The 26801-nt window shown below is 47.8% G+C and overlaps 1 protein-coding gene across 2 annotated transcripts in view; it reads right to left on the bottom strand.

Annotated features, from left to right (window-relative positions):
• LOC138569198 (uncharacterized) overlaps positions 1–26801 on the bottom strand; it is a 694078-nt gene that overhangs the window by 253328 nt on the left and 413949 nt on the right. For both annotated transcript variants that reach the window (XM_069646958.1, XM_069646959.1), the window contains one exon: positions 6853–7001. In XM_069646958.1, coding sequence (XP_069503059.1) covers positions 6853–7001 — 149 coding nt within the window. The remainder of the gene's footprint in view (positions 1–6852; positions 7002–26801) is intronic.

Below are 26801 nucleotides of genomic sequence, written 5' to 3'. Positions count from 1 at the left end.
TCTGGGGAGAAGGCTAAGGAGACAGTGTGGACCCCTGAACGTTTATCCTTGCAACTGGGATCCCCTTTCACATGGTCAGTAGACCCACAAGCATAACATGTTCCAAATGTTTTGACAAATGCGGGTCTCTGCTGACCTCCCTCTGGTCTGGCACCAGGGGTTTCACTAGCCTGATTTGGTTTCCTTTGTGGCTTACCCTTCTTATGTTTGGGGCCCTCTTTTGGATTGGAGGTATTAGAATTCTCTTTGCCATCGTTCTTGCGCTGCTTCCCGTTATCCTTCTTCTGAGTTGCCCCAGAATCCTTGTGAGTGGCCGTGTTGGCAACCCACAAGTCAGCAGCCTTTGCTAACCTCTTTGGATCAATTCCCTTAGAGTCAGCCAAGTGCCGTCTCAGCTGAGGAGAGCAAGCATCAAACATAGATTCCAACAAAAATAGATTTCTCATTCCTTCAAAAGCGTTAACTCTGTAACCCTTTACCCAGCCATCTAAGTTTTTCAAACATTCACACACTCTGGTATCCCAAGGGGTACCATCATGCTTTTTGGGGGTCCTAAACCTCTTAAAGGTACTGGGAAGGAGTTTTCCCAAATCTAGCTATCAAGGCTAGCTTCACATTTTCATACTCCAATCTTTCAAGTTCCCCCACCTCCATTACAGCATCAGTTGCAACCTGGGGGAGCCTAGACAAAAGACAAGGAATCAACGGATTCCCTGTGAAACCCTGAATCCCATAGTTATATTCAAAAACAGCCAACCAATCTAAAATATCAAGTCTCACCTCATACACACTCACAGCTTATTTAGGCATGCAAGGCCTCTTAGGACTGGAAGACCTAGAAGACTCCGGGGTAGAACCATTTTCAAGAGACAATTGCTTCATTTCAACAGCATGATTCATTTCCATTTCTCTGAGTCTGAGTTCTTGATGTTTACTGTCAGTTTGCATTTGGATTCTTTTGAACTCTAACTCAAGTCTCATTTTTTCAAATGAGACAAATTCTGTGCTCAGTACTGGACCTGGTAGGGTCCCTGTGGTTATAGCTTGAGGACCTAAAGCAAGCAGAGGTGCAGTGGGGCTCACATCCTGAGACTCCTCTGACTCTTCGAACTCATCAATAACATTAGCGTTGAACGCTGAATCATTATCATCCTCATCAACATCATCCACATTTGCTGAGGGGGGTAGGGGTTATAGCTCTACCTTCCAGTCTTTGATTCAACAATTTCTCAATCAATTCATTTTCTTGCCTTTAACAGAGAGATACCTGACTTTACACATATCTTTCAGTTGATCTACTGTTAGAATGATCAGGGCTTCCTGTTTGAAGTTATCCATATTTGTCATTAAAAGACAATTGCTTTTCTAGTGGTGCTTAGCCTTGTGAAGGTTATTTGAACAAAAGTAAGAGCAGCACTCTCAATGTAACAACTATACTTTATCCTCACTGCTTGCCACCAGTGTTAGGCAGAATTGCATGCAGTACCCTCTGGGACCACTACACACAATTAGGACTACAGGTGTAAGCCAAACCAACCTTTGGTATAAGTCTGTACCACACAGTTTTGGTAGCGAGCTGAGCAGCCAGGCTTATCTCAGGAGTGAATGTGAGCAGTACAAGTTATTACACAAAGGACTTTCAATCACAGTGGTTCAAGTAGACACTTATACTCAAGGTTTCTTGGAAAAACACTTATTAATTTATTACACAATTATTTAGAAAACATTTCACTAGAAGGAGGCAACTTAATATTATATACCAATACACTTCAATACAAAACCTTTGAGACAGTTTGAGCTCCCCTGAAATAGGAGCCAAATGGCAATTCAGGTACTTAGAAGTGAGCAAAAAGGCATAAAGTAAGTAGAATAGATCTCATATACTTTTAGTACAATTCATGTCAATAGGCCTAGGCCAAAGTCAATGGGCTAGTGTTCTGGATAGGAAAGAGCAGTTCTGGTATCAAACAGTAAAGTATTTGCAAAAGTTCTCAGAAGTAGTTTAGGCGAAAAATAATCATTTGTTGGGTCACAAGATGATTAGGCCTGCAAGTTGGGAACGTTTCACAAACTTTCACCGCGAGAGTGGCATTCTCTCAATCGGGTTAGCACAGTACCTTAGTATGAAGAAAGAAATGCAGCTGAAGTCGTTGGTTCCTGGCAGTTCCTGCAGATCTCAATGTTCCTGAAACTCAGTCGTGGGGACAAGAGGCAGGACGTCAGGGGACTCCTGCACTGCACGGGAACATCGGAAAACGCAAACAAAATGGAGTCTCTTCAGTTGTTTTAGCTGTAGATTCAAGCACACAAGCTGGTGTCCCTCTCCCTGGTTAATCCTATCAGCCTTGAGAATGGTATCCAGGTGACTTACGATTTTATTGTTCCCACCAACTCAAAGGGAGAAGTCGTCCTTGAAGGGGCTTTTCTGTCGAGATGAACTTGGCAATTCGGACCTGTAGCAGGGCTTCACCGGGCAAACCAACGGTCCAGGAGTTGCAGCAGCTGTCCTCTTCCAGCTCTTCTTCGATTCTTTCGGTCCATTCGTCGACTCTGCTTTGCACTCCAAGAGAGTCGCCTTTTAAAAACAGTTCGCTCCCTTTCATTCCAGCATAGCTGCCACCCACCCAGCAGGGTGGCTGCCCATGCCTGACAGTCAGTTAGCCAGTCACGCAAGAGTACATTTGGGTCTCCTAGGAGACTAAGCACGGGGAGTTTCGGGCAACTCCTTCACTTCCTGCCCACCCCAGACACCTAGACGCCAGAGGCGGTCTTCAGTCCTGAAGCACGCCAAAGGCATACGAACAAAGGGACCAAACCTGGTTTGGCGCGCAGAGACAAACACTAGAAGGACCTTTCCAAAAAGAAACGGCGAGAAAAGAAGACCAGGACCTGTTTAAACAAAGGGGCTTAAGGCACCATCTTGAAAAACATGGCTACCGTGATTTTTAGCTACCGGTGATTGCGGTCGGGAAAAATCATGGTAGTACTTTGTAAAACCACTTCCACCAGCCTTTTCAATAGGAAAGGGTAGCATCTGACTGCTACATGAGTACTTAGACACAGTGGATACTATGTAAACCCTCCAGCACTTCATTGTAAGATGGTGTGTGCTGGGTCTAGGAATTTGGAAAGACTAGTAAAGTCAATTTCACTTTACATTCTCTGGGAAACAGTAGTTTATCCCAGAGAAGGTATTTAAACCTTTGGGAAGCCTAAAAGACATCCCTGTGTCACTTCACTGAGGGTGCTGTATAACACACATGAACATATGATGCCTATCTAAAACTTCATAATCAAAGAACAGAAATTTAAAACACACATCAAAATACATGAGAGTGGGGAAAAAAGGCTCACACTCTTTCCAGGTAAAAAAAAGTAAGTCCTCTAAATCCAGCAAAGTTGCTGGGGGTCTCTAAGGTGAAGGGAATTAGCGCATTTATGAGAATTCTCCCTAACAGGGACTTACACCACGGGACAATTTATAGTTGTTGACAAGCATGCAAAAGATTTTGATACTGCTATTCGAGATGCGAAAAGGGACATGAGACGGAGTTTGAGAGTTTTTTTACAGACTGCTAGGGGTCAAAGTGATTTGAACCGATTAACAAAGGCTATTAAGTATAAATACAAATGTTGACTAAAGTGCTGGAAATTCTTGATTAAGAACAAACAATGGCAAAATATGATTTGTGCCCTCAAAGGTGGAGCCACGAGAAATACATGCTCCATTTTAGTGAGTTCTAAGGGTGAGAGTAAGAAGCACACCTTAAACCCCATAAAGGAACAGGTGTGGCTTGATCACTTGAATGACAAAAATGGTGAGGTCACTCAAGAGACGGGGCTGCAATATTTCCCAGGAGGGTGGCTGTTGACCATTACATGGAGTGAAATTATACAAAGAAATGTAAACTTAAGTGCTCAAGAGCCCCTGGCCCTAATGGAATAGCCAGTGTTGTCCCGAAACATGACCCAATAGGTTGGGCCAAGATATTGGAGATTTTATTTGAAAAAGTATGCCAATCACAGACTATTCCAACATCATGGCAGCAATCAATACTGCTTCCAGTATATAAAAATGGTGATCGTCTGAACCCGGAAAATGACAGACTATTGTCCCATTTGCTTTTGGATATAACAGGTAAAATGTTTTCATCCTTTACCTTCAGGGCCTTACAGGCCTGGGTTGATGGATCACAGTTACTCCATTTTGTACAGATAGGATTTCGCCAGGGTAGTTCTACTATGTACAACCTTAGGATTTTAGACACATTGATTTCCAGGGCAGCAACGCTATATGTAATCTATATTGACTTTCAAGCAGCCTTGATAGTGTAAATGGAGTTAAACTTTGGAATAAAATGAAGGGTTGGGCTGTCCGACATGGCTAACATCCATATTAAAAGGGCTGCACCATAACACAGGGGGTCGGGGGAGGTTGGACGATGCAGGCAATATGTCAGCAAGGGTGAGCAAGGATGTGTCTTGGCCCCTCTGCTCTCTCACCTGTATTTGGCTGACCTCCCTCTAAGGCTCCCAGTGGCTACTGGATGTTGTCCAAGTGTGGGTGTACCTATTCCTTCTTTGCTCCATGCTGACGATTTGGTGATTGTAAACCACACTCTACATGGAGCAAAGGGGATGTTCGAGAAATTGGTGAAGTATGCAAATGATAATGGGTTGACAATAAATATGGGAAAAACAAAGGTAATGTTGATAACAGCAAAAAAGAGAAATCGACCGACGTTCTCTACAAGTCTGGGTACTCTGGACTATGTTAATAAATATCCCTATTTGGGACTAGCGATGAGTACAAAAAAGGATTATATACATATATTTGAAGCCAAGTAGAATAAGGCCCAACGTTTGACCCACATGATTGCTAAATTTTCAAATCAGACTGCAGGCTATTCTATTGAGGGGAATGTTGCATTATACAAACAAAGCCACTGCCCTACGGTTTTGTATGGTTTGGAAGATGTGGCTATGAGAGAAGTAGGTTGGTTGGATAAACTGGAGGGTTACTTCTGGAGAAAAGTAGTGCAGTTCCCTCCCTCCACTCCTGTTGAGTATGTGAGGCTTGAATTGGGATTGATGTCGTTGAAGGGTCTGCTGTGGGAAAGACAGGGGGCCTTGCACCTAAAAGGGAATTCAAGCCCTAATGTCAATTGTTAGCTCTGGGGGGCGGGAAACAGGGTTGGTTCGAGAAAACAGTGGAAGTGATTTTAAACCTGTTATTGAGAATTTAAATAATACTATAAATTGGCACCGTGAGTTTGACTGGGGAACAGAGTTCCACATTTTTTCAAAGACCTATTTATTAGGAAAGTGAATGGAAGGGATTGGACTAATAATGGTGTTCGCTTATCATCGTTGACAAGGTATGTCCAAGTCTGGCAGTGTGGATTTGAGGTTTAGGCTGCGTACGAATCAGTTACCACTGTTTGTTTTTAAGGGCGCCTATTTAAAGATTCCACTAGACCAAAGAATAGGTCATGTCTGTAACTTACCAGGAACCATATAGACTCCTAGGCATGTATTTAAAGAATGCAAAGCATTGGGTACAGTTTATATGTCTCTCTTGGGTAAATGGGTGCATCACTAGGACTCTAAAGTGATGGATTATTGCCTAAATACTGAGTCTGAGCAGGTACACATAGCCTTGTACTGGTTATGGCACCAGTTTGTAATGCTTTTAAATGCTAATACAAGATGATCCACAGTAGGAAATAGTTTATTTCTTGTGATTAAAGTAGCTTGCAGTAATTTTAGAATTTAAAAAATGTATTTTTTAATTAGCTGTTTGCTATGTTATATTGGTTTTATAGTATAGAAATGTGAATTGCCTTATCTCCATTTTAAACATATATGCTTTTATGGAAGAGTTTAGATAAGATGGAGACATCAACCGGTAACACTGAAATGAAGTAGGCGATTTTAGATTAGATTATTTGTATTAGTATTTGTAAAGGTTTAAAGTTCAAATTGATTGACTGTATTGTCTTACATTGTTGAAAAATTGTAGTTAAGTTTGTAAAGGTTCTTTCATAATCAAAAACAAATAAATAAATACATACATTAAGAAAGTGGGATGAGGAGGTGGTAGGGGCAAGCCTGTTTGGGAGGAGGCAGAGGGTGGTGAGGAAATCTGAGAGTAAGAGGAAATAGGGAACAGATACAAAAGAGGAAATGTCAGCGAGAGAGAATGGGTGAGAAAAGAGAAGGATTCAGAAAAAACAAGGGGAAAATACACAAGATAAGCAAAACAGAGGTAAATGCCTTGGGTCACTATGAGAGCACAGTTAGTGCAAGTTTAACTCCTTTTTTCTACCCCACCCTCCGTACCATTAGCCCAGTTCAAACCAGCAAGCAGCCCTACAGATAAGGGGTGTATTAGTCACTTTTACTTCCTATAAACGGTAGGTAAATACTCCCAAAAATAAAACCAGGGAGTACAAACACTCCCAACAGAAACTCACACATAAGAACTTGTGCCCCTGTTGTCACCCACATAGCTAGCTCCATGGATATATTTGGATATATTTGGACCAGGAGCACACATAATGCAAGAGAAAAACTACTATTACTGCCTGATTTGAAGAGGCACACAATATAATGTCCATGAATAAGTAGGTGCAAAGAAATGTTTAGTGTAAAACACTTTCTGGTTTACAGTTAAAACATTTTTACTTGCTTGTAAAATACTCTCATTGGGAATGGGACTTTCCCTTTTACTCCCAACTTTAAAAAACAAAGTAAAATACCCCACTTCAAAATCTCATGTGGAGCACTGGCAGCAAGGATACTGTTAGTCTCCAATTATGGACTAGTATTAGTATACTGAACTCTACTTACTGATGTTCTGCAGACAGATGTCAAGAAGCACAGATAAGGCCTGCATGGGGCAGACATTCTCCATGCCCGGGCTTGGATCCGACACAGCGAATATCAGTGTATCATTTGGGTGGCAGCACGAGCAACGACTCAAAGACAAAGTCTCCATCCTAAAGCAGAAATTAAACAAAATGAGTGACTATGGTTGGCTCTGTTAAGGCAGGCAATAGTGTTGAGATGGGAACACAATGATCTTGCAGAATGATATGAAGGTAATGTGGAAAATACAGTGTGGGGGAGTGGTGGAGGACTTAATGAGTGCTCTGTGGGCGATTATTGCAGTTAGAAGTGAGGGGAGATTTACATTATGTATACAAATATATTTCATGTTGTTTAAGTAAAAATGCCAAATTCAGTAACGTTTATTCACTGTAATGACAACTGCACGCCTACTTGTTAGGGAGTTTTCCAAAGGTCCACCTGTGGTAGGACTCTAGAAGACTCACTCTTAGGTGTATAGTCTTCCAACTCTTAGGTTTGGTCTGAACTACACAAAAGGTTTGGTAGCTATGGTCGAGCAACCATGCTTAGTCTAAGAGGGAGAAGGGCTGTAGGTAAGTACAAAGGGCTCAAAGCACACTCACAGTCAAGGAAACAATTACACACTTATACATATATATGAGTATTGTTATTATATACACTAAGGCAACACAATACCAGGCTTTAGGTAAGTAAAACAGTTATACATATATACAGTAGGATGTTTGCATTCAATACTCAGTTTCAATAGTAGATCTTAGGTGGAACACAGGTAAGTAGTCAGTAGCTTAAGATTAGCAAACCAGATCAACCAACATTCAGTGCAATAGCAGATCACCACTGGTAATAACGTTTAAGCAGCCTATGCTTAGGTAGTCCAACTCTATCTGGAAATTAGAGTCTCAAAGTCAGATGGGGCACTGGGGTACCAGGGCCCATGAGAAGAACAATGCAAGGCAGACACTGTCTAAAAGATTCAGAGGATTCTTCTATGTTGCAAAAAAGGAAAGTGGTTGTTAAATGAAGTGTTAGGGAGAATGTTCCTTTATGTGCCAATTTCCTTCAACCTTAGAGACCCCTAGCTCTTTTGCTAGACTTAGGACCTTTTAATTTTAACTCCTGAATGAGTGGGACCTTTTTCTCACTCTCTCATGTCTTTTTCCCCGATTTGGAATTTGTGTTTTTACTGTTTTTGGATTCTGACAAACTCCATAGGCATCTGCTTTTTGTATGGTGACACATAGCGCCTTCAGTGCAGTGTCATTGAGAAATCCTTTGGATTTCTCTTAAGGTTTAAATACCTTTTCTTGGGAGAACTACAGTTCCCAAGAATAGTAAGGTGAAATTGATCTTACTTACCTTTTCTCTTTGTGGGTCCAGCACCCACCATCTTATGCAGAGTGCGGGGGCGTTACTTAGTAGGCCCTTATCCTACTTTCTCATGTAACATTCTTTATTACCCTCCCTACTTTAAATGGCTGGTGGCAGTGGTTTAGTTTTTCCTACAATTGTGCTTTTTTACTGCAGGCTGAACCCTCAGCTGCAATACAGCACCCATGGGTGACTATTTTGTCAAAATAGCCCAGTCTTCTTTTTTCACCATTTTCTGTTTGTGAGGTCTTTCTTGGATTTTACTTTGTGCGTTGAGACAGATTTGAGCCCTTTGTGTGTTTCGCCTTTGGCAGGGTTCACCCCTGAAGCCCGCCCCTGGCTCCAGTGTGTCTGGAAGGACAGGATGTGAGGGATGGTCCCGAAACTCCCCTTTCCTTTGTCTCTAGGTGTGCTTGATCGAAACCCATTCTAAATGGTCGGCTGGCTGTCCTGGAAGGACAGCCACCCTGCTGTGTGATTGACAGTCTAGGCTATGCATGAATGGGAAACTTGCTTAAAAGGCCAGGGTTTTGGTACTAGAGTCAGAGTCGACCACTGGAAGAAACCATGAAGAGAAACCCGTTGCAACCTCCTGGACCTTGAATTGCCCAGTGAAGCCCTGCTGCTGTGCTGACCTCCTTTTTTGAAATCGACAGAGAAGCTCCGGAAGGGAGGACTTCTTCCCTTGGGTTAGTGGGACAAACTAACCTTGAGACAAACTCCACTTTGGTGCAATCCCCGACTTGCTGTGCCTCTTCGTTGCTGAAGAAGCCCACTGCCAGGGGTTGTGTGTCCATAACAGAGTGCAACGTCTGTCGTGGAGCGAATCCGGACAAAACCTCCAGAGGCCTCCTAAGGCCACTCCAGAAGTAGGAAATCCCAATCCACAGTCCCCTCACCAGAGTCCAGGCCTGAGGGAGCAAGGAAAGTCCAACCAGAGATTTGTTCTGCATCAGTGCTGTTTGCGAATGCTGAAACCGCAAAGTGCTGCTGAATCGAGGAGAGCCTGTAGCTGCCGACGACCATCCTGAGTACTGCCGCAGGAGCCCTCCAGACGTCCTCCCTCTTTTCCCCACGATTGAGGCTCAGGAACCAGGGTAGGCATAGCTGTAGCAAGGCGACATCCAGCTGGACCACCTCTTCTAACCAGAGGTATTGATTGGGCTGGGGGTACTTACCTGCTTGCCTGAAGTCATGCTGTCTTACTTGAGATTTGCACTTGCTTAACTTTCCGAGTTGATTTCAACCCCCCTTTGCACAGGCCTAACAGCTTGTGTGCATACAGTGATTTTCCTTTGAACAATCTGACTTTGTGAAAGACTTTTATTAAATAAGTGCATCAGGTTCTAGACTTTGTCCAAATGACTTTGGCTGTCCTGGCTCACTAAAGGCATTCTTCTAAATCCATTGACTTTGGTATTGCGTGTCCCTTATAGGTTGTCGCTTGTTGAATACTGTTACTACTGGGAAAGGCTTGTCTAGACTTCATTAGAGGATTCCGTTGTCCAACTGTTCCCACCTTTTTATTTTCCTCAACTCTTCTTTTCTGCAACAGTCTAAAAAGTATATTGATGTGATATATAAATGCAAATACTATCCTTGTAATTGAAATCCCTTCAGGGTGTAGAAGAACTGTATTGTGCATATCCAAAGAGTATTCACCAGCTTGACTGATTCTGAAAAGTATTGCCAAAAGTTACTTGAACTGTTACAAAGAATTGCGTAAAATTGATGTTAAATAAATTAATAACTATTTATAACTGAAACGTTGAGTATAAGTGTTACTTGGCTACTTGTATTAATGGATTTAATTTGTACAGCTCTACAGCTCACATTTAGGTCTCTTCAGATAGGCCTGGTTGCTCAGTCACACAGTCCTATAGCAAAAGGTGGGCTGCTTAATACCAAGCAGATAAGTTTTGTGTATTCTCACACAGTGTGACTGCATTAATTCTTACCAAACACAAATGTTTCAGGGAGGTTCGGTAGACTTCCCCAAATGGTTGTAGCCCCAAGGACCGATGTCCGTATGCCAGGGAGAACATGATTGGGTTGTCCATCCCGACATGTCTCAAGAAGCTCAGGAGGAGCACAGAACACCACAGCAAGCACCCAGGTAGGTACATAGAAGCGGAACAGTACCTTTTGTGAAGAAGAAAGCAATGTCACTGGCAGGTCCCCAAGGTTAGACGACAGCATGCTCCAGTTTGGATTTCTTGGCCTGGTGGCTGAAGAAGGAACTTTTAGCTCGAGCAGCCAGTCATCCTCTTGTGATCGGACACCCAGTAGACAATCTCCACAATACTTGCTTGTTGGGACTCGACACAGACTTCAGTTCAGCGACGGTTGTCACATGCCAGACTTTCCTGTTTCTCGGACTCCGACTCGGTTGAGAAGACATCTAGGAGCAGGAAAGAGTCAAAGTAGGCCCACACGGATGCCCACATGGTTCCAGCCAAAACCGCACTTCGATACACAGCAAAATGGCCCAGGTGTTAGGGTATTGGGAGATTGCAACCCAGGACAGTTGCAGCTCTTAATGGGATCGCTTAAGATGCAGTTGGTCTCAGGAATGGTTAGGCCCACCAGTACAGGGAACAGCAACCCTTCGTCTTTTATGCAGGAAATCTGGCTTATTTGTACCCATCATCAGGCATTCATTCATTAAGGCAAGGGAGTTGGCTTGTCCACAAAAGTCAGCAAGCCTCCCAGTTATGCTCTCCTCCAAGTTTTATGGCATCTGTCTTTTGACCTTTGCATCACAAAACAATCTGTCCAGTGTTGCTGGGTGTCCTTTGGGATTCCCTTTGTATGTTCTGTTATAGGAAGATATTTGTATCGTTCATATCTTTTATATTGTGGGATCAGCACATCCACCTTATGTGGAGTGCTGCTAGGCTACATAGTATCCTCACTGCTCCTGTAACTTTTCAGTTACAGTGACAAGCTAAGCTGAATGGCTGATTGCAGTGGTTTTATCCTGCCTCCTTATGTGCAATTTTTACATCCAGGCTGTACACGCAGCCGCAGTAGTGCACACAAGCGACACCATTGACCAAAAATGGTGGCTGTATTCTTTTTTCTCCATTTTTGGTTTGCTTGTCCCTTCTTGCTATGTTATGTTAAAAGTACTTGTAACACTCACAGTCGGCCGAAGGCATCATGACGCGAGGAGGCACAAAGTATCAAGGCTACCGGAGGGCTTTCAACAAGCCAGGTTTTAAGTAGCTGACGAAAACTCAGATGGTCCTCAACCCGTCTGAGGGGAGTAGGCAGATCATTCCAAAGTTTAGCCGTCAAGACGGAGAAGGCACGGCCCCAATTCTCTGATGACAAAACCCAGGAATAGCCACAAGGTGCGCATCACCTGATTGGAGAGAGCACCCTGGCACATAGGACTTGAAATTGTCATGCAAGTAATCGGCCCCTTGGTGATAATATGCTTTGTGTACCATGCACATGGATTTTAACTCAATCCTTTTTGCCACTGGGAGCCACTGGAGGGCACAAAGTACTGGGCTAATATGGGCCCTATAGGGAGTGGAAGTGGCCTCCCTAGCAGCCAGGTTCTGTAGACGTTGCAGCCAAAGGATCAGACCCAATGGCTGGGGCCAGAAACAGGGCATTACAGTAGTCAATACGACTAATGACCACTGCAGCGACAACCTGGGGGCGAAGATGGATAGAAAGATAGGGTAATACCCCACGGAGAACCTGCAGAAAGAAGTGCCCTGACATACATACTCCGTAAAAACTGAGTCGCCATGGATAGTGACAAAGTGAGGTGGACCCCCAGGTTCTTGACCACCAATACAGGAATGGGTAAGATCCCAAAGTCAGAGGGCCAGAAGGATGAAGACCAGAGAGAGGACTCGGAAGGAGAACCCACCACCAGGATCTCCGTCTTGTCCCCTACACCCGGTTTCTCCTACACCCTGAAGTGACTTCAATAATGAGGATGGAACAAGTTACTTACCTGTAACTGTTGTTCTCCAGCATGGGTCTGGCATGGATTCACATGCTCATGAATATTCCCCGTCGTCAGGCTGGGAATCCTCGGTAAAGAAAAAACCAGTATCAGTTTCGTTTCTGATCTGTCTTTCGTAGTAGTAACCAATCACTGGTCTCTGCGTCATACTGACCACAGCCAATGACTGCCCTCTACCTAAGCACCGCCTCTGGCAGCCATCTTCAGATTTGGAAGCACGTGAAATGGCAGTATGACCAAGTGAAGAGCCGCAGAGGGGTAGGCGGGAGGGTTCGCATGTGAATCCATGCCAGACCCATGCTGGAGAACAACAGTTACAGGTAAGTAACTTGTTCCTTCTCCAGCATGGGGTCTGGCATGGATTCACATGCTCATGAATAAAGAATACATAGCAGTACACACATGCACAACCACGGGAGGTGGCAAAGGCTCAACATTAAGCATTACATCAAACTCAACATTAAGCATCTTACCTCCTCACCAGGCTCACCTCAGGCGAACAGGTTGCGCAGCACTGCTTGGCCGACCCTGGACTCCTCCCTGGAATCCCGATCGACGCAGTAGAATTTCGTGAAGGTGTGCGTCGACCTCCACGTAGCAGCCCTGCATATGTCCAGCAGGGGCACACCAGAAAGGAACGCCGTGGTAGCTGCGATCGCTCTGGTGGAATGGGCTCTCGAACGGCCAGGCAGCGGTCGGTTTGCCAACCGATGACAGTACATGATACAGCCGGAGAGCCATCTGGAAATGGAAGCCTTCGAGAGAGCCTTCCCCTGATTGACAGGTCCAAAGTTCACAAAGAGTTGTGACGTCTTCCGAAAACACTTCGTGCAGTCCACGTTGAACTTCAGCGCTCTAGCCACATCCAGCGAGTGCAAAGTCCTCTCAGCCGGCGACGAAGGCGACGGGAAGAACACAGGCAACACCAAGGGTTCGTTGAGATGGAAGTCCGACGGTACCTTGGGCATGAAGGAGGGGTGCGTCCTGAGCACTACCCTCGTGTCGTGAAAAGTCAAGTACGGGGCCTTGCAGGAAAGGGCCTGGATCTCTCCCACCCGTCGTGCGGAGGTGATGGCCACAAGAAACGCTGTTTTCCACGACAGAAACTTCAACGGGGCCGAGTGCAGAGGCTCGAACGGAGGTCCCATGAGCTTGGTCAGCACCACGTTGAGCTCCCACGCCGGGGCCGGAGCCTTCACCGGCGGGAACGATCTGAACAGTCCCTTCATGAACTCTTTCACCAGACGATGAGACCACAAGGACGTCCGCCCCGTGGTTCTGGTGTATCGGGAGATCGCAGCAAGATGAATCTTGATGGACGCGTGTGCCAGACCAGCTTTGGCCAGCGTCAGCAGGTACGGCAGTACCTGGGGAGCCGTAATCCGTAGAGGGTTAATCTTCTGTGCGTGGCACCAGTCAGAGAACCTCTTCCATTTGTGTCCGTAGCATTTAAGAGTCGAGGACGCCCTGGCCTTAGCAAGAACCTCTCTGCAGTCGGCCGGTATGTCGTATCCTCCAAACTCTAGCGCTGCAGGAGCCAGGCCTGCAAGTTCAGCGATTTCGGGTCGTGGTGGAGGATGGCGCCTCCTTCCCTGGAGAGTAGATCCGCGTCCACCGGCAGCTTGATTGGCGGGGACGCTGACAAGTCCAGAAGGTCCGGGAACCATATCTGCCTCGGCCACGCAGGTGCGACTAGGATCATCCTGCACCGTGACCTCTTGAGCTGGTTGACGAGCCGGATTAGCAGTGGCAAAGGAGGGAACGCGTAGAGGAACAGGCCCTCCCAGGGGAACGAGAAAGCATCGCCCATGCTCCTCGCCTGGGAAAACCTGCTGGCGAACCTCTGGCACTTGGAGTTCGTCGCCGTCGCGAACAGGTCGATCTGGGGTGTGCCCCACCGTCGGAAGAGGCGATCCACTAGATCCTGCCGTAGTTCCCACTCGTGGCACGAGCGCAGCTCCCTGCTGAGTGAGTCGGCGATGGTGTTTTTTTTTCCCTGCCAGATGAAACGGCACCAGAAACATCCTTTGGGCGACGGCCCAATGCCACAGGTCCTGCGCCTCCTTGGACAGTGCTGGGGACCTGGTTCCGCCCTGTTTCCTGATGTAAAACATGGTGGTGGTGTTGTCGGTGAAGATCCTCACCACTTTGCCCTTGAGGGACGGAAGGAAGGACCTGAGGTCCCAGAACACTGCACGGAGCTCCAGGACGTTGATATTGAGGGACTTCTCCGTCGGGAGCCAAAGGCCTCTCGCGTGCAGATTTTCGGTGTGCACTCCCCACCCTTCCAGGGAGGCATCCGTGGTCACTGTCTCCTGGTGGTCTGGGGTCTGGAAGCCCATGCCCGCCGTCAGATGCGCGCGGGTGCCCCACCACCGGACTGCTCGGCGGAAACTCTCGTCGAGTGTGATCCTCTCCTCGAAGCCGCCCGTCGTTTGGATCCAGCGCGCGTCCAGGAACTCCTGCAACGGGCGCCTCCGGAGCCTGCACATGGGAATGAGGTAGATGCAAGAAGACATCATTCCGAGGAGGGACTTGATGGACCTCACCTTGGCCGCGTCGGAAACCAACATCCGCTGTACCTTGCCCAGGATGGACCTGGTCCTTTCCTCCGACGGGGAGGCCAGAAGGGACACTGTGTCGAGCTTCGCTCCCAGAAACAGTGCGTTTTGCGCGGGTACCAGGTGGGACTTGGCGTAGTTCACGGAGAATCCCAGGTCCGTGAGAAGTTGGACGGTCCTTGCCGTGTGCTCCACGGCGAGCTCCCTCGTCTTGGCTCGGATGAGCCAGTCGTCCAGGTAGGGGTAGACGTGGATCCCCTCGCGGCGCAGCTGAGCCGCCACCGGTGCAAGGCACTTGGTGAATACCCTGGGTGCCGACCGTAGTCCGAAGGGGAGGGCTTTGAACTGGTACTGACGCCCTTGGACCACAAACCTGAGGAATTTTCGGTGCCCCTTTAGGATGGGAATATGGAAGTAGGCATCCTCCAAATCCAACGACGACAGGAAGTCTCCTTCCTCCAGCTGACCCAGGACGTGCTGGAGGGTGACCATCCGGAACTTCTGCGCCTTGATGAACTTGTTCAGACGTCGCAGGTCTAGGATGGGGCGCCATCCTCCCGTCTTCTTCTTCACGAGGAAGTATCTCGAGTAAACTCCGGAGCCCCGAAGCCTCTTTGGGACGAGTTCGATGGCACCCTTCCTGAGCATCGCCCTTACCTCCAGGAGAAGCTGAGGGACGTGAAGCTCTTTCCTGGCCACGGGGGGGGGATGCGCGGGCACCTTCGTTGAAACTCGAGCGCGTGGCCCCGGGCTAAGGCGTCCAGCACCCAACGGTCGGTGGAGATGGACTCCCACACGCTGACGAAGCTCGCCAGCCGGCCTCCCACCGGGGTGCTTCGGTGGGGGCCCGACCCCACGGCCGGTTCAATCCTGTTTCGACGAGGCTTTGCCGCCTTGACCTCTGTGGCGACGGTGGCGGGGTCCGTCAGACTTGCCTCGTCCTCTGTAGGCCTCCTGAGACGACGAGCGGGCCTTGACGGTAGGTGGAGAAACCGCCGTCGGAACCTTTGGAGGCGCCCTTGCCTCCGCTGCTCCGAAAGGGCGTCCGTCGTTGCTGCAGAACCCCAAGGGCCCGGGCCGTCTCAGTGTCCGCTTTAATGGCCTGAAGGGAATCGTCCACTGTTTTCCCAAACAGGTTGTTCCCATCGAACGGCATGTCCAGGACTCTGGTCTGTACGTCTTGACGGAAGTCCGTAGCCTTGAGCCATCCACGCCGCCTAAGGCACACGCCGTTGCCCAACTGGCGAAACCCAGTGTCGGCGATGTCCGTCGCAATAGTGATGGCGTGGTCCGACGCCACCTCACCATCCTGTAGGATCTCCAGGGCATCCGCCCTCTTGTCGTCCGGTAGGAAGTCCAGCAGGGGAGCCAGTTTGTACCATAGCTCCCTGTCATAGCGGGCCACGATAGCCAAGGCGTTGGCCGCTTTAATCATCGTCGCTGCAGACGAGATGACCCTGCGTCCCATAGCGTCCAATTTCTTTCCCTCGTCGTCCGGTGGGGAAGTCGATGTGGAGGCCGCACCCCCCCCGCGGAGACGACGGAGTCCGGGGTAGGCTGCGCCCGGAGGCACAGGGGGCCCGCGTCCGGGACCCGGTACTTCTTCTCGTACCGGTCTCTTCTAGCTGGCGCCGTGGAAGGGTTCTTGAGGAGGGCGAGGCCCTCATCCCAAATGTCGTCCAGTAGAGGCACCGCGAGGACCGTCTTCCTCTTGGCCTCGCGCCGTTGATAAAGGAATCCTTCCTTTTTCTTCTCCTCAGGGCAGAGTTGGAAAAGCTCGGATGCCCTGGCGATCATGGAGTGGAACGATCCAATCTCGTCGGGAGGAGAAGCCCTGGTGGGAGGTGACGACGGTAGATCCTTGTCGTATACCTAGTCGTCCGTGCCCGTCGCTGCCGTGTCAGTCCCCGTATCATCCCCTCGGGTGGACGGGGAGGAGGGCTGGACGGGGCGCGACGGCTGAAAAGGAGGTGGAGGGTGAATCCTTCTTTTCTTGAGCGGGGGAACACCAGAAGGTCCCGGTTCAGGATCCCACGACGGGAGAGGTTCCTCCGTCGGCAATGGTAGTCTCGTCCTTATCTCTGAGCATAAGGACTGTATAGCCAACAAAATGGCCGCAGAGTTGTCTTGCGGCGCTGGCAGAGGGGAATCCGACGGGCGATCAGGGGCACCGTCGGCACCCTCGGCGATGTCGTCGTCACCCGCGTCGGGATCCATCCCGACGGGCCGGTCTTCTTCCACGCCAAGGCCGTGGCTTAAGACCTCGATCAGCTCCTCCTCCGAGGTTGAAGCCGAATCTACGACGACGCCCTGCCCCCCCTTTTTCTTCCCCGCCGGGGATTTCACGGGGGTCCTATCGATGGGCACAAAAGAGGACTCCCTCCGAGGTGGCAGGGAGACTCTGAGCCCCGAGGTCGCCACCACTGGTGTAGCCTCCACAGGCTGAGCCAGGGTCGCCGCAACAGTATCGATAGAGGGCTTGGCCGGATGGATTAAGGCCTTTACCACCTTAGGTGCGCTCACCGCCTTATCCTTGAGGGGGGGGACACTGCCTCGCTCCCCCTCCGATGGGGCCTTCGAGCTCGACCGGGGCCTCTCCAGGAGCTTTGCCGGGTGCTCGCCCTTCCTCTTACCCGACCCAGAGCGTTGGCTCGTGGCTGAAGGTGCCGGGGAGGGTGCGCCCTGCCTGGCGCCCGTAGAGCCCGACCGTTCGGCGCTCCCGGTGCCAGCGGACTCGCGGTGCTTGGCCTTGTGTTGGACCCCCGTCGCCGGGGCGTACTCAAAGGTCTTAGAAGACCGCTCGGATTTCTTCCTCTTCTTCTCGCCTGACGGGCTCTTCCCTTCCAGCCAGTTGGCGAGACGTTGATGGCGGTCCTTCATGGTCCGCTCCGACATGTTGCCGCAAAACGCACAGTCCTTCTCCACGTGCGTCTTGTCCTCATGAAAGCAGTAGAGACAAAAGGAGTGTTCGTCCTCCTTAAAGACGTTCTGAAGCTGGCATCCAGGGCAGACCTCTGAACAGCTTTCCGGGCGTCGAGCTTCCCTTCTCCTGGGCCATGTCCGGGCCTGAGAAGCTTCTGGAGTCCTCCAAAGCGTAGCTCGACGAAATCTTCACCCTTGAGGGGCGCAGACGAATCCGAAACGGGTCACCGTTGATCGGATGGAAAGTCGGTGGAGCTTGAGGCTCTTTTGACCGAAAAAACAAAGTTTTTGAGCAAAAAACGTGAAAAAATAGCACTAACGCTCGAGAGCAATAGCACGAGGATCCCAACACATGAACGTGCGGTAAAAATCTGAAGATGGCTGCCAGAGGCGGTGCTTAGGTAGAGGGCAGTCATTGGCTGTGGTCAGTATGACGCAGAGACAAGTGATTGGTTACTACTACGAAAGACAGATCAGAAACGAAACTGATACTGGTCTTTTCTTTACCGAGGATTCCCAGCCTGACGACGGGGAATATTCATGAGCATGTGAATCCATGCCAGACCCCATGCTGGAGAAAGTATTGCATTTATATACAACACCAATATACTTTTTTTAGACTCTGTTTCAGATGGGAAGGGTTAAGGAAAAATAGAAAGGTTAGAACATACTTTCTTAAAAAGGAAAGACAGTTGGGATCCTCCAATGAAATCTAGGTAAGCTTTTCCCAGCAGTAAAAGTGTTCAGCAAATTACAACCTATTGAAGGACAAGCAATGCCAAAGTCAATGGATTCAGAAAGGTGCCTTTAGGGAGCCAGGACAGCCAAAGTCAACTGGAGAAAGTCTATAGTTCTGATGCACTTGTTGGATACAAGTCTTTCACAAAGTCAGATAGTTCAGAAAATCACTGTAGGAACACAAGCTGTTAAGCCTGTGCAAAGGAGAGTTGGAATGAACTCAAAATTAAGCAAGTGCAAATCTCAAGTGAGACAGCACGACTTAAGGCAAGAAGACCCCCCCTCCCCCCAAGTCCAAACAGTACCTCTTGTTAAAAGAAAAGGGTCCAGCTGGATTCGGTCTTGATATAGCCAAGCAGACCCTGGTTCCTGAGCCTCAGTCGTGGGGACAAGAGGCAGGATGTCTGGAGGGCTCCTGCGGTAGTACTTGGGAAGGTCGTCGGCAGCTACAGGTTCTCTTTGATTCAGCGGCACTTCGTGGTTTCAGCGCTTCGCAAACAGCACTGATCCAGATTGAATATCTCCAGGTGCCATTTCCTTGCTCCCTCTGTCCTGGATTCTGGTGAGGGGACTCTGGTGAGGGATTTCCTGCTTCTGGAGTGTCTTTAGGAGGATCCTGGAGCTTTTGGTCCGATTCGTTTCACGGCAGACGTTGCACTCGGTTATGGACTCTCGACCCCTGCCATTGGGCTTCTACAGTAACGGAGAGGCACAGCAAGTTTGGGGATTGCGCCAAAGTGGAATTCGTCTCAGGGTTAGTTGGTCCCACTAACCCAAGGGAAGAAGTCGTCCCTTCCGGAGCTTCTCTGTCGATAAGAAAAAGGAGGTCAGCACAGCAGCAGGGCTTCACCCTTATTTCGAGGTCCAGAAGGTTGCAGCGGGCTTCTCGTCACAATGTCTGCTTCGGATGTTTCTTCAAGTAGTTGACTGCCTCCAGCCCCAAAACCCTCGCCTTTTAAGCAAGTTTTCCCATTCATGCACAGCCTAGGCTGTCAATCACACAGAAGGGTGGCTGTCCTTTCAGGACAGCCAGCCGGCCAATCAGGACTGATTTTGTTCAGGCACTCCTAGAGAAAAAGGACAGCAGAGTTTTGGGACCCTCCCTCACATCCTGTCCTTCCAGATACACTGTAGCCAGGAGCGGGCTTCAGGGCTGAAGCCTGCCAAAGGCAAACCATGCAAAGGGCTTGAACCTGTCTCAACGCAAAGAGTAAAAACCAAGACAGACCTCACAAACAGAAAATGGCGAAAAAAGAAGACAGGGGCCAATTTGACAACATGGACACCCATGGGTGCTGTACTGCAGCTCAGGGTGCAGCTGAGGGTTCAGCCTGCGGTGAAAAAGCACACTGGCAGTAAAAACTAAACCACTGCCACCAGCCATTTAAAGTAGCAAGGGTAACCAAAAATGTTACAAGAGAAAGTAGGAAAAGGGGCTACTAAGTAAACCCCAGCACTCCACATGCGATGGTGTGTACTAGACCTACAAAGAAAAAAGGTAAGTAAGGTCAATTTCACCTTACTATTCTTGGGAACAGTAGTTCACCCAAGAAAAGGTATTTAAACCTTTAAACAGAGGGTGCTGTGTGTCACTGACAAACTCCATAGTCATCTGCTTTTTGTATAGACTCCAAAAACAGTGAAAACATAAAATCCAAATCAGGGAAAAACACATAAGAGTGAGAAAAAGGTCCCACTCACTCAGGTGTTCACATTAAAAAGTCCTAAATCCAGCAAAAGAGGTGGGGATCTCTAAGGTTGAAGGGAATTAGCACAGAAATGAAAATTCTCCCCAACGTGATTCACAGGGTCGCGTCCCTTCTCCCCAAAGGGGAGCCCTCCCCTGTGAGGCTAGGGAGGTGCGCGCTACGCAACATTCCCCCTAGGGGTGGCGGCAAGCGGGACCTCACAGACAGAGACTCTGCTCTTGGGGACAAGGACTCCCGTTACGTGAAGGAACTCCCTGCCCCACTTCCCTATGAACCTCACAGACCATCAATACCTCAGGAGACACAGCCTGAACAGACCACTGAGTGCCACTGTGATACCACTTCCAATGTTAGAGCCCAACACCAATCCACTAAGGAGAAGAAGACTGGAGGAGTAATGCTGATCGCTCCTTTATAGCAAATTGGCAATACTGTGAAGAGTGGTAACTATGGAGTAAGAAAGAATACTCCAGAGAAAGAGAAAAGGGACAACGATCCTCCGCTGGGGAGACCCAGCTAAAATGCATAAAAACCAAAGAAGGACTAGCATTACAGAGTCGTGTTCACAGAAAGGGTGAAGCCTGGGAGCTTTGAACCTGGGGAGAGAAACAAGGGCATTACGGGAGATCCTCGTTAGAGAGGACATGGAGAACGAAGAGGGAAAGTGGTGCAGGAGACGGAAGGGAGCCGACTTGTGTCTGGGCAAGCATTTCCAGGTGGTGGCATGACCTAAAGAAAGTGGACCGCATGGTCCGACAATGACGCCAAAACCATCCAGGAAGACACTCTGTGGAGCTGCAGAGACCAAAGCAGAGAAGGAAAGGAAGACGCTGGAAGCGTTCCTCGAGATGACGTGATCCCGACCCCACAGGAACAACCAGTGAAGCCAACCCAACTAGCTGGAAGTAACAGAATGGTGGGAGACCCGGGAGAGGGCACGGGCAGACGCTAAACAGCAGAGAGTATCATGAATTCTGATAGATCATCATATTCGTCCTACTATCTGTAAAAACAGTAGAGTATAACAATACCGAGAGACTCATCATACTCGTCTCAGTAACAGTAAAAGCAGCAAACAGAATAACTAATACCAAGGGACTAATCATACTCTTATCCAGAGGGACTCATTACATTCGGCCCAGTGATTACAAAAGCAGTCAAGATGGGGAAGAAAGTCAAAAGATTGCATCTGTAACATATGCTTCATGTTTAAGCGCCCAGATACATCAGGGTTAGGTTGTGCTATACAAATAATAAACTAAACTAAACTAAACTGTTAATCCTTATCTCAGTGGTTGGTCAGACCAAGACCATAGCAGAGAGGAACAGAAGAGCCTACATGGCGGTTTCCAGTAAGGGAAGTACTTACAAGGCAACAAAGTGGTGAAAGAGACCTGGGACAGTGGTCTCTGGGGAGTGAGAGACTGAAGATATATTGGTGTAAACGAAATCCAGAGGAATACAAGTCAAAACTCCTGAATAAGGAAGCAAGGAACTGTAAAGAAATCAAGACAGGGATACCTGAGAGAAGGTGGAAGAATCCGCCTCGAGGAGTTAAAGGAACTGATTAACTACATTACAAGGAACTACCTCAAGATAGATGGTTAAGGCTGAGAAAGCCTATCCAGGAGAAGGGAGCCATTCTTCTGGAACCCCCTTTTTGATTTGTTAGTTGATAATTAGTGGTAGGGTCAGAGTAGGGTCATTTTTGGATGGAGGACGGACTACTTTGATTTGGGCGACCTCACTGATGACAAGCACCCTAGTTAGATTATGTTAGGTAGGGAAAACCCCCGTTTGCTAGGGATAGATGGACCTTTTGATTGTTTGAATAAAAAGTCAGATAGAACTGCCACTTCTTGGTCCGCCTCCTTCTAACATACCACAGGACTCACTGGGAAAAGAAAACGTTGGTGAACGGTGAAGGAAAAAGCATACATTCCAAGGGACTGGGAGCCACTATTTATGACTTTCAGCATATTAGTCTGCAAAATTGAGGGTTTTTATGAGTCAGGTACCCAAGGGCTAGAACTGTGCCCATGATTTTGTTCAGTCCCTGAAATACTAGCTCTTGTTGTGGATATGTATCAGTCCACGAGACATTTTTAGGGAACTTGTTAGACCGAACTGCAGAGAATGGTACAGCTATAGTGCCAAAGTTGGCACTTCAGTTGCAGTAGTATATAGTGAGGACTTGATTTTCAATGGTGGGAGTTTCTCAGTCAAGTACACTTATACCATGCTCACAAGAGGCTGTTTTTCTACTCACCCTCAGGCTCCCACATAGATCGCCAACCATAGAGCTATGACCTCCAATGCATTTGGATGACTTAACTTTTTTCATGAACTGTAAAACTTTTAGAAGTGGTTGAAATGCTTGTCCCATTAAACTCTGAAGACAACTATGTCACGTAGGCTAGAGAGACACAACGTCTTCAATCCACTCATGCATTATTCACCATTCACTTAAAAGTGGCCGAGGCATTCTTTAACCCTAAAGGCATGGCCCTGGGCTGATAGGCCCTCAAATGTGGAGAATGTGGTTTTCTCCTTAGCACAGTCTGTCAGCGCTATTTGCTAATAGTCTGAAGTGATATCAAAAGGAGCCCATGAAGTTGGCAGCACTTATCTTGCATTCAAGGCCTGTCAGCCTGAGACAATGGGTGAGCATGTGCCTTGGTGAATCATCCAAACCCCTCACGCAATTAAGAACATGAGGTTCTGACGACAGCACTGGACAGAGGACTAGGGGAGAGTTTGGTAATGCCTACATCCAGCATCTTGGAGAGCTCTGCCTTGATGTGGTCCCTTACTTTATCGAGACAACCAATAACTTATGCACTTAACAGGAATGATGTACCCAGTCTCTGTGTTTCGTTTGCGCCATGATGTTGGACTTGTATTCACAGAGAACAGAGTGATACTTATGCAGCAAACCCGTGCAGAGTTAGATGTAGAGATAGAGTTACTCCCTCCAGTGGGCAATCTGAGGGGCAACTCAGGATGAGGTCTAGGAAAGGCTCACTCTCTCCTACCCCCTGTCCGTAACCAGGAGCAGTGCTGACAGCTCCTCAAGCCAGAGGGAGAGGTTAACCCTGTTGACCTGGAACTTTCACAGAGGTTCCTTTGGGAATCCCATGCCAATCATGTAGTTGGCTCCACCTTGGAGCTTGATGACAATATAGGGTACAGTCCACTTATCTGCCAAAGTGCTAGGCTCCATGATCAGGACTTCTTGTCCTTGCAGCAATCCAACCAGAGAAGCCCATTGGTCCCACAGATGTTAAACCAGGACCTGCCTTGTTCTCAGGAAGCTACATGAGAAGGAGAGGACTTTGACCTAACACCTGAATATAACATCAGTCACTCTATAGGGAATTTCCACTGCTTGGAGAGTTTGTGATATAATTGGTTTGCAGCAGCAAAGGAGCTTGTCAGCTTTGGCTGGGTTCTCATCAACTTCCTGGGGGTTCTCATCAACTGTTCTGGTGTTTTCCCTCAAAACCGCCTAACCGAGAACAGCCAGGCCCCAGGACCTTACTGGCATATATGCCGGCTACCAGGGACCAAAGGCAGGAGCTACCCTGAGAAGAATTAAGGAGATGCTGCTCACAACCTGCATATCCTCTATAAGAATGTATTTTATTGATTGTGCATTTGTTAGGTGCTCATACAACAGAATGCAATTTCAACATGGACCAGACTACCAGAAACACACAGTCTCTCTCTGTCTTCGGCCGGGGCCTCCCTCTGGAACAGCCTCCCTGCCCCCCTAAAACTTTAGGAGAACCATCTCTGGTTCCGGAAGCACCTTGCTCTTTGCTTCTGCTTTCTCTCCTCCTCTCCCCTGCTGAACTCCTGGCTGAAACTGAAACTGCACTGGTCACCTGGCCACCCTCTGATCTCGAGCCCAGGTCACCTCCCCCTCCATTTGCACACATGCACTACCTCCCTGGCAACACATGCACTTGTGGACTGTTTCTGTATCCCTACAGTCCACTACCTACACTTGACACCTGATGTCTGCACTCACCCTTGGACTTGCCACCAGCTGGTCGCACCTTTTACTTATGACTTTCTATTTATTCTATATTTTCTACTATTGATCTCATGTACTGCACTGACCCCTCCCCTTTTCCCCCAGCACTTTTCCCCTTTCCCCTTCCCCTGCACTTGCGCGATGTCAATGTCACCTGGCCTAGTAAGATCAGTGTCTCTGCCTTCCCTCTGTTCCTCCTCCCTTGCCTCGTCGCGCCTTGAAACACTTGTGTATAGGCACGTTATAAATTCCATATCATATCATATCACAGAAAGAAAAATAAGAGACATATCTGAAAAAACATAGCATATCAGCAAAGATGCAGTTTAATGTATACACAGCACTGTCTCCAGTTCTTAACACTTGGATGAAGAAAATGTATATTAAGGGATGCAGGGAATACACCGGGGGCAGTGCCAATTTCAAAGAGTAAGAACGTGCATATGTGGTCCTTTGGTCTCATGTTCTTTTAAATATGTAGAGTAAGATTCTGGCCTGTACCACGTGGTGGCAGTAGTGTAGCATTCTTCATGTGTGGAATGTGCACATGGAATTTAGAATGAGAATGTGAGAAAGGCTTGGTTAGTTCCAGGTCAGTTGGAAGGAGCTCTTGAAATGACCGGTGGGGTGTACATATGATACACAACAATAATAATAAAGAAGTTGCCAATCCTTGCCAGTATGGAGGATCATTTCACTGGCAACGAGGATGCACCATAGCAACCCCACTGAGTAGCCGTGGTGCCAGACCTAAGTGCTGCTGAAGCGCCAACACTAAGATCAGAGCGCTCTACCCGCGAATGTGCTAGAATAATTTAGCAATACTGCATCAAAATTAATAAAACCAAGTGGGAGAAGCTGACCCAGCGCCCAGGCCCCAGCACGCGAGCTCTGTATATTAACTCAGCTGGAGAAGACGCCCTCGTGAAGTCCCCACGACTTCAGAGGAAGGGACCCATCAAGCTTCATTGCGCACTGCCCAGCTTGTCCTGACAACCGCCATACAAAGATAAGCACCCATACGCGCTAGAGGAAGGCACCCAACAACGTCGGATTACGCAGCCCCATCTTATGTTGTCAAGGCAACCACCATAATAAATAGCAAAGGTCTCTCCACAACGAGTGCAACAAGTGCATTGCGACTACAGCCAATCGTAATGGTCAAGGATAGTCGGATGCTCTCATGCAACCAGTGCATTCCCTCTACCCCGATTGGATTGGCCCAGGATACTGCTGCCTCTGCCATACAACGCTGTACAGCACAATAATTAAACATTACTTAGGGCCCAGTGAACTGCCATATCAATTAACAACATTCCACATTCGTCTTTGGGTCATACCATATCAGAACTGGGTATTGAGCCAAAGGCTGAATTAGTAAGCAATATTGTGAGTTTTCCTAGTTCCTCAGACAAAGAGAAAATAGTGTCCTTCCTTGGTATGGCTGAATACTATTCCAAATTTGTGCCAGGTCTAGCAAGCAAATCCATTAACATGAGGACCTGGTCAAGTAGGGAGTGAGATTCAATTAGAGTGAACAACGTGAGGAGGAATTCCAAGAGATTAAGTTAGCTTTGACAAAGGCTCCTGCCTTGAGCAATAACTACTGATGCCAGCAACCACGGTTTAGGGGCTGTTCTCTCACAAAGGGGTGAGAAAGAGGAATATACTGTTGCATTTGCCTCTAGGGTTTTAAGAACTGCAGATAAGAACTATTCCACAATAGAGAAAGAGTTATTAGCCATCAAATAGGCCATAGAGAAGTTTCAACCTTTCCTTTGGGCTGTTAAGTTTACCATTAGATCTGATCATAAACCATTGAAAGAGAGTCTCACCACTAAAAGATTAGATAAAGTGCCATCTAGGATCCGGAAGTGGGTAGCCAGTTTACAAGACTACAACTGAATATCTGCCAGGCATTAAGAATAAAGCGGCAGATTGTCTTTCCAGGTTGACCAACGTGGTAGAGGATGAGGAAGATAAAGATGAACAAGTTCTTAATGTAAGCCAGGAAGTGGTGACAGAGAATGAATGGCGTTAAGCTATGTTAGTGGATTCTGTTCTTATTGACATCAAAGAAAGACTGGAGTGTGGAATGAAAAGTGCTAACATTAGGGGAGGAACCATACCTGATCCCATTAAGAATGTCTTTGATGAACTTTAAAGATGGCCTGACTTTGAGGGGAGCCAAAGAATTTCCTCCAATAGGAATAAGGAAAAGGATCCTTGAAGTAGCACACAAAAAGTCACCAGGGAATTACCAAAACCAAACAATTGGTTAGGCAAGATTATTGGTGGCCAGGAATGGATTTGCAGATGGAACACTCATGCCATATGTGAGAACGCGCCAAAGGTTGTGTCACAAGAGTACAGCCAATGACTCTGATGTCCATTCCATGTATGCCTTGGGAAAAAGTAGGACTTGACATTGTGGGACCTGTAGATATGGTATAGTGTTGGTAGATATGCTTTCACATTGGGTGGAATTGTCATGGGTTCAAAATGTGTGTGTCAAAGATGTAATTACATTTCTTGATGGTATTTTTAGGAGGGAAACATATCCCACCTCCATCATAATGGACAAATGGTGTACAATGTGTACA

Source organism: Ambystoma mexicanum, chromosome 2q, assembly GCF_040938575.1.
Source record: "Ambystoma mexicanum isolate Mex_15411 chromosome 2q, UKY_AmexF1_1, whole genome shotgun sequence".
Lineage (NCBI taxonomy): Eukaryota > Metazoa > Chordata > Amphibia > Caudata > Ambystomatidae > Ambystoma > Ambystoma mexicanum.
The sequence above is the reverse complement of the archived record's forward strand: the minus strand, read 5'-3'. Positions and strand labels throughout refer to the sequence as shown.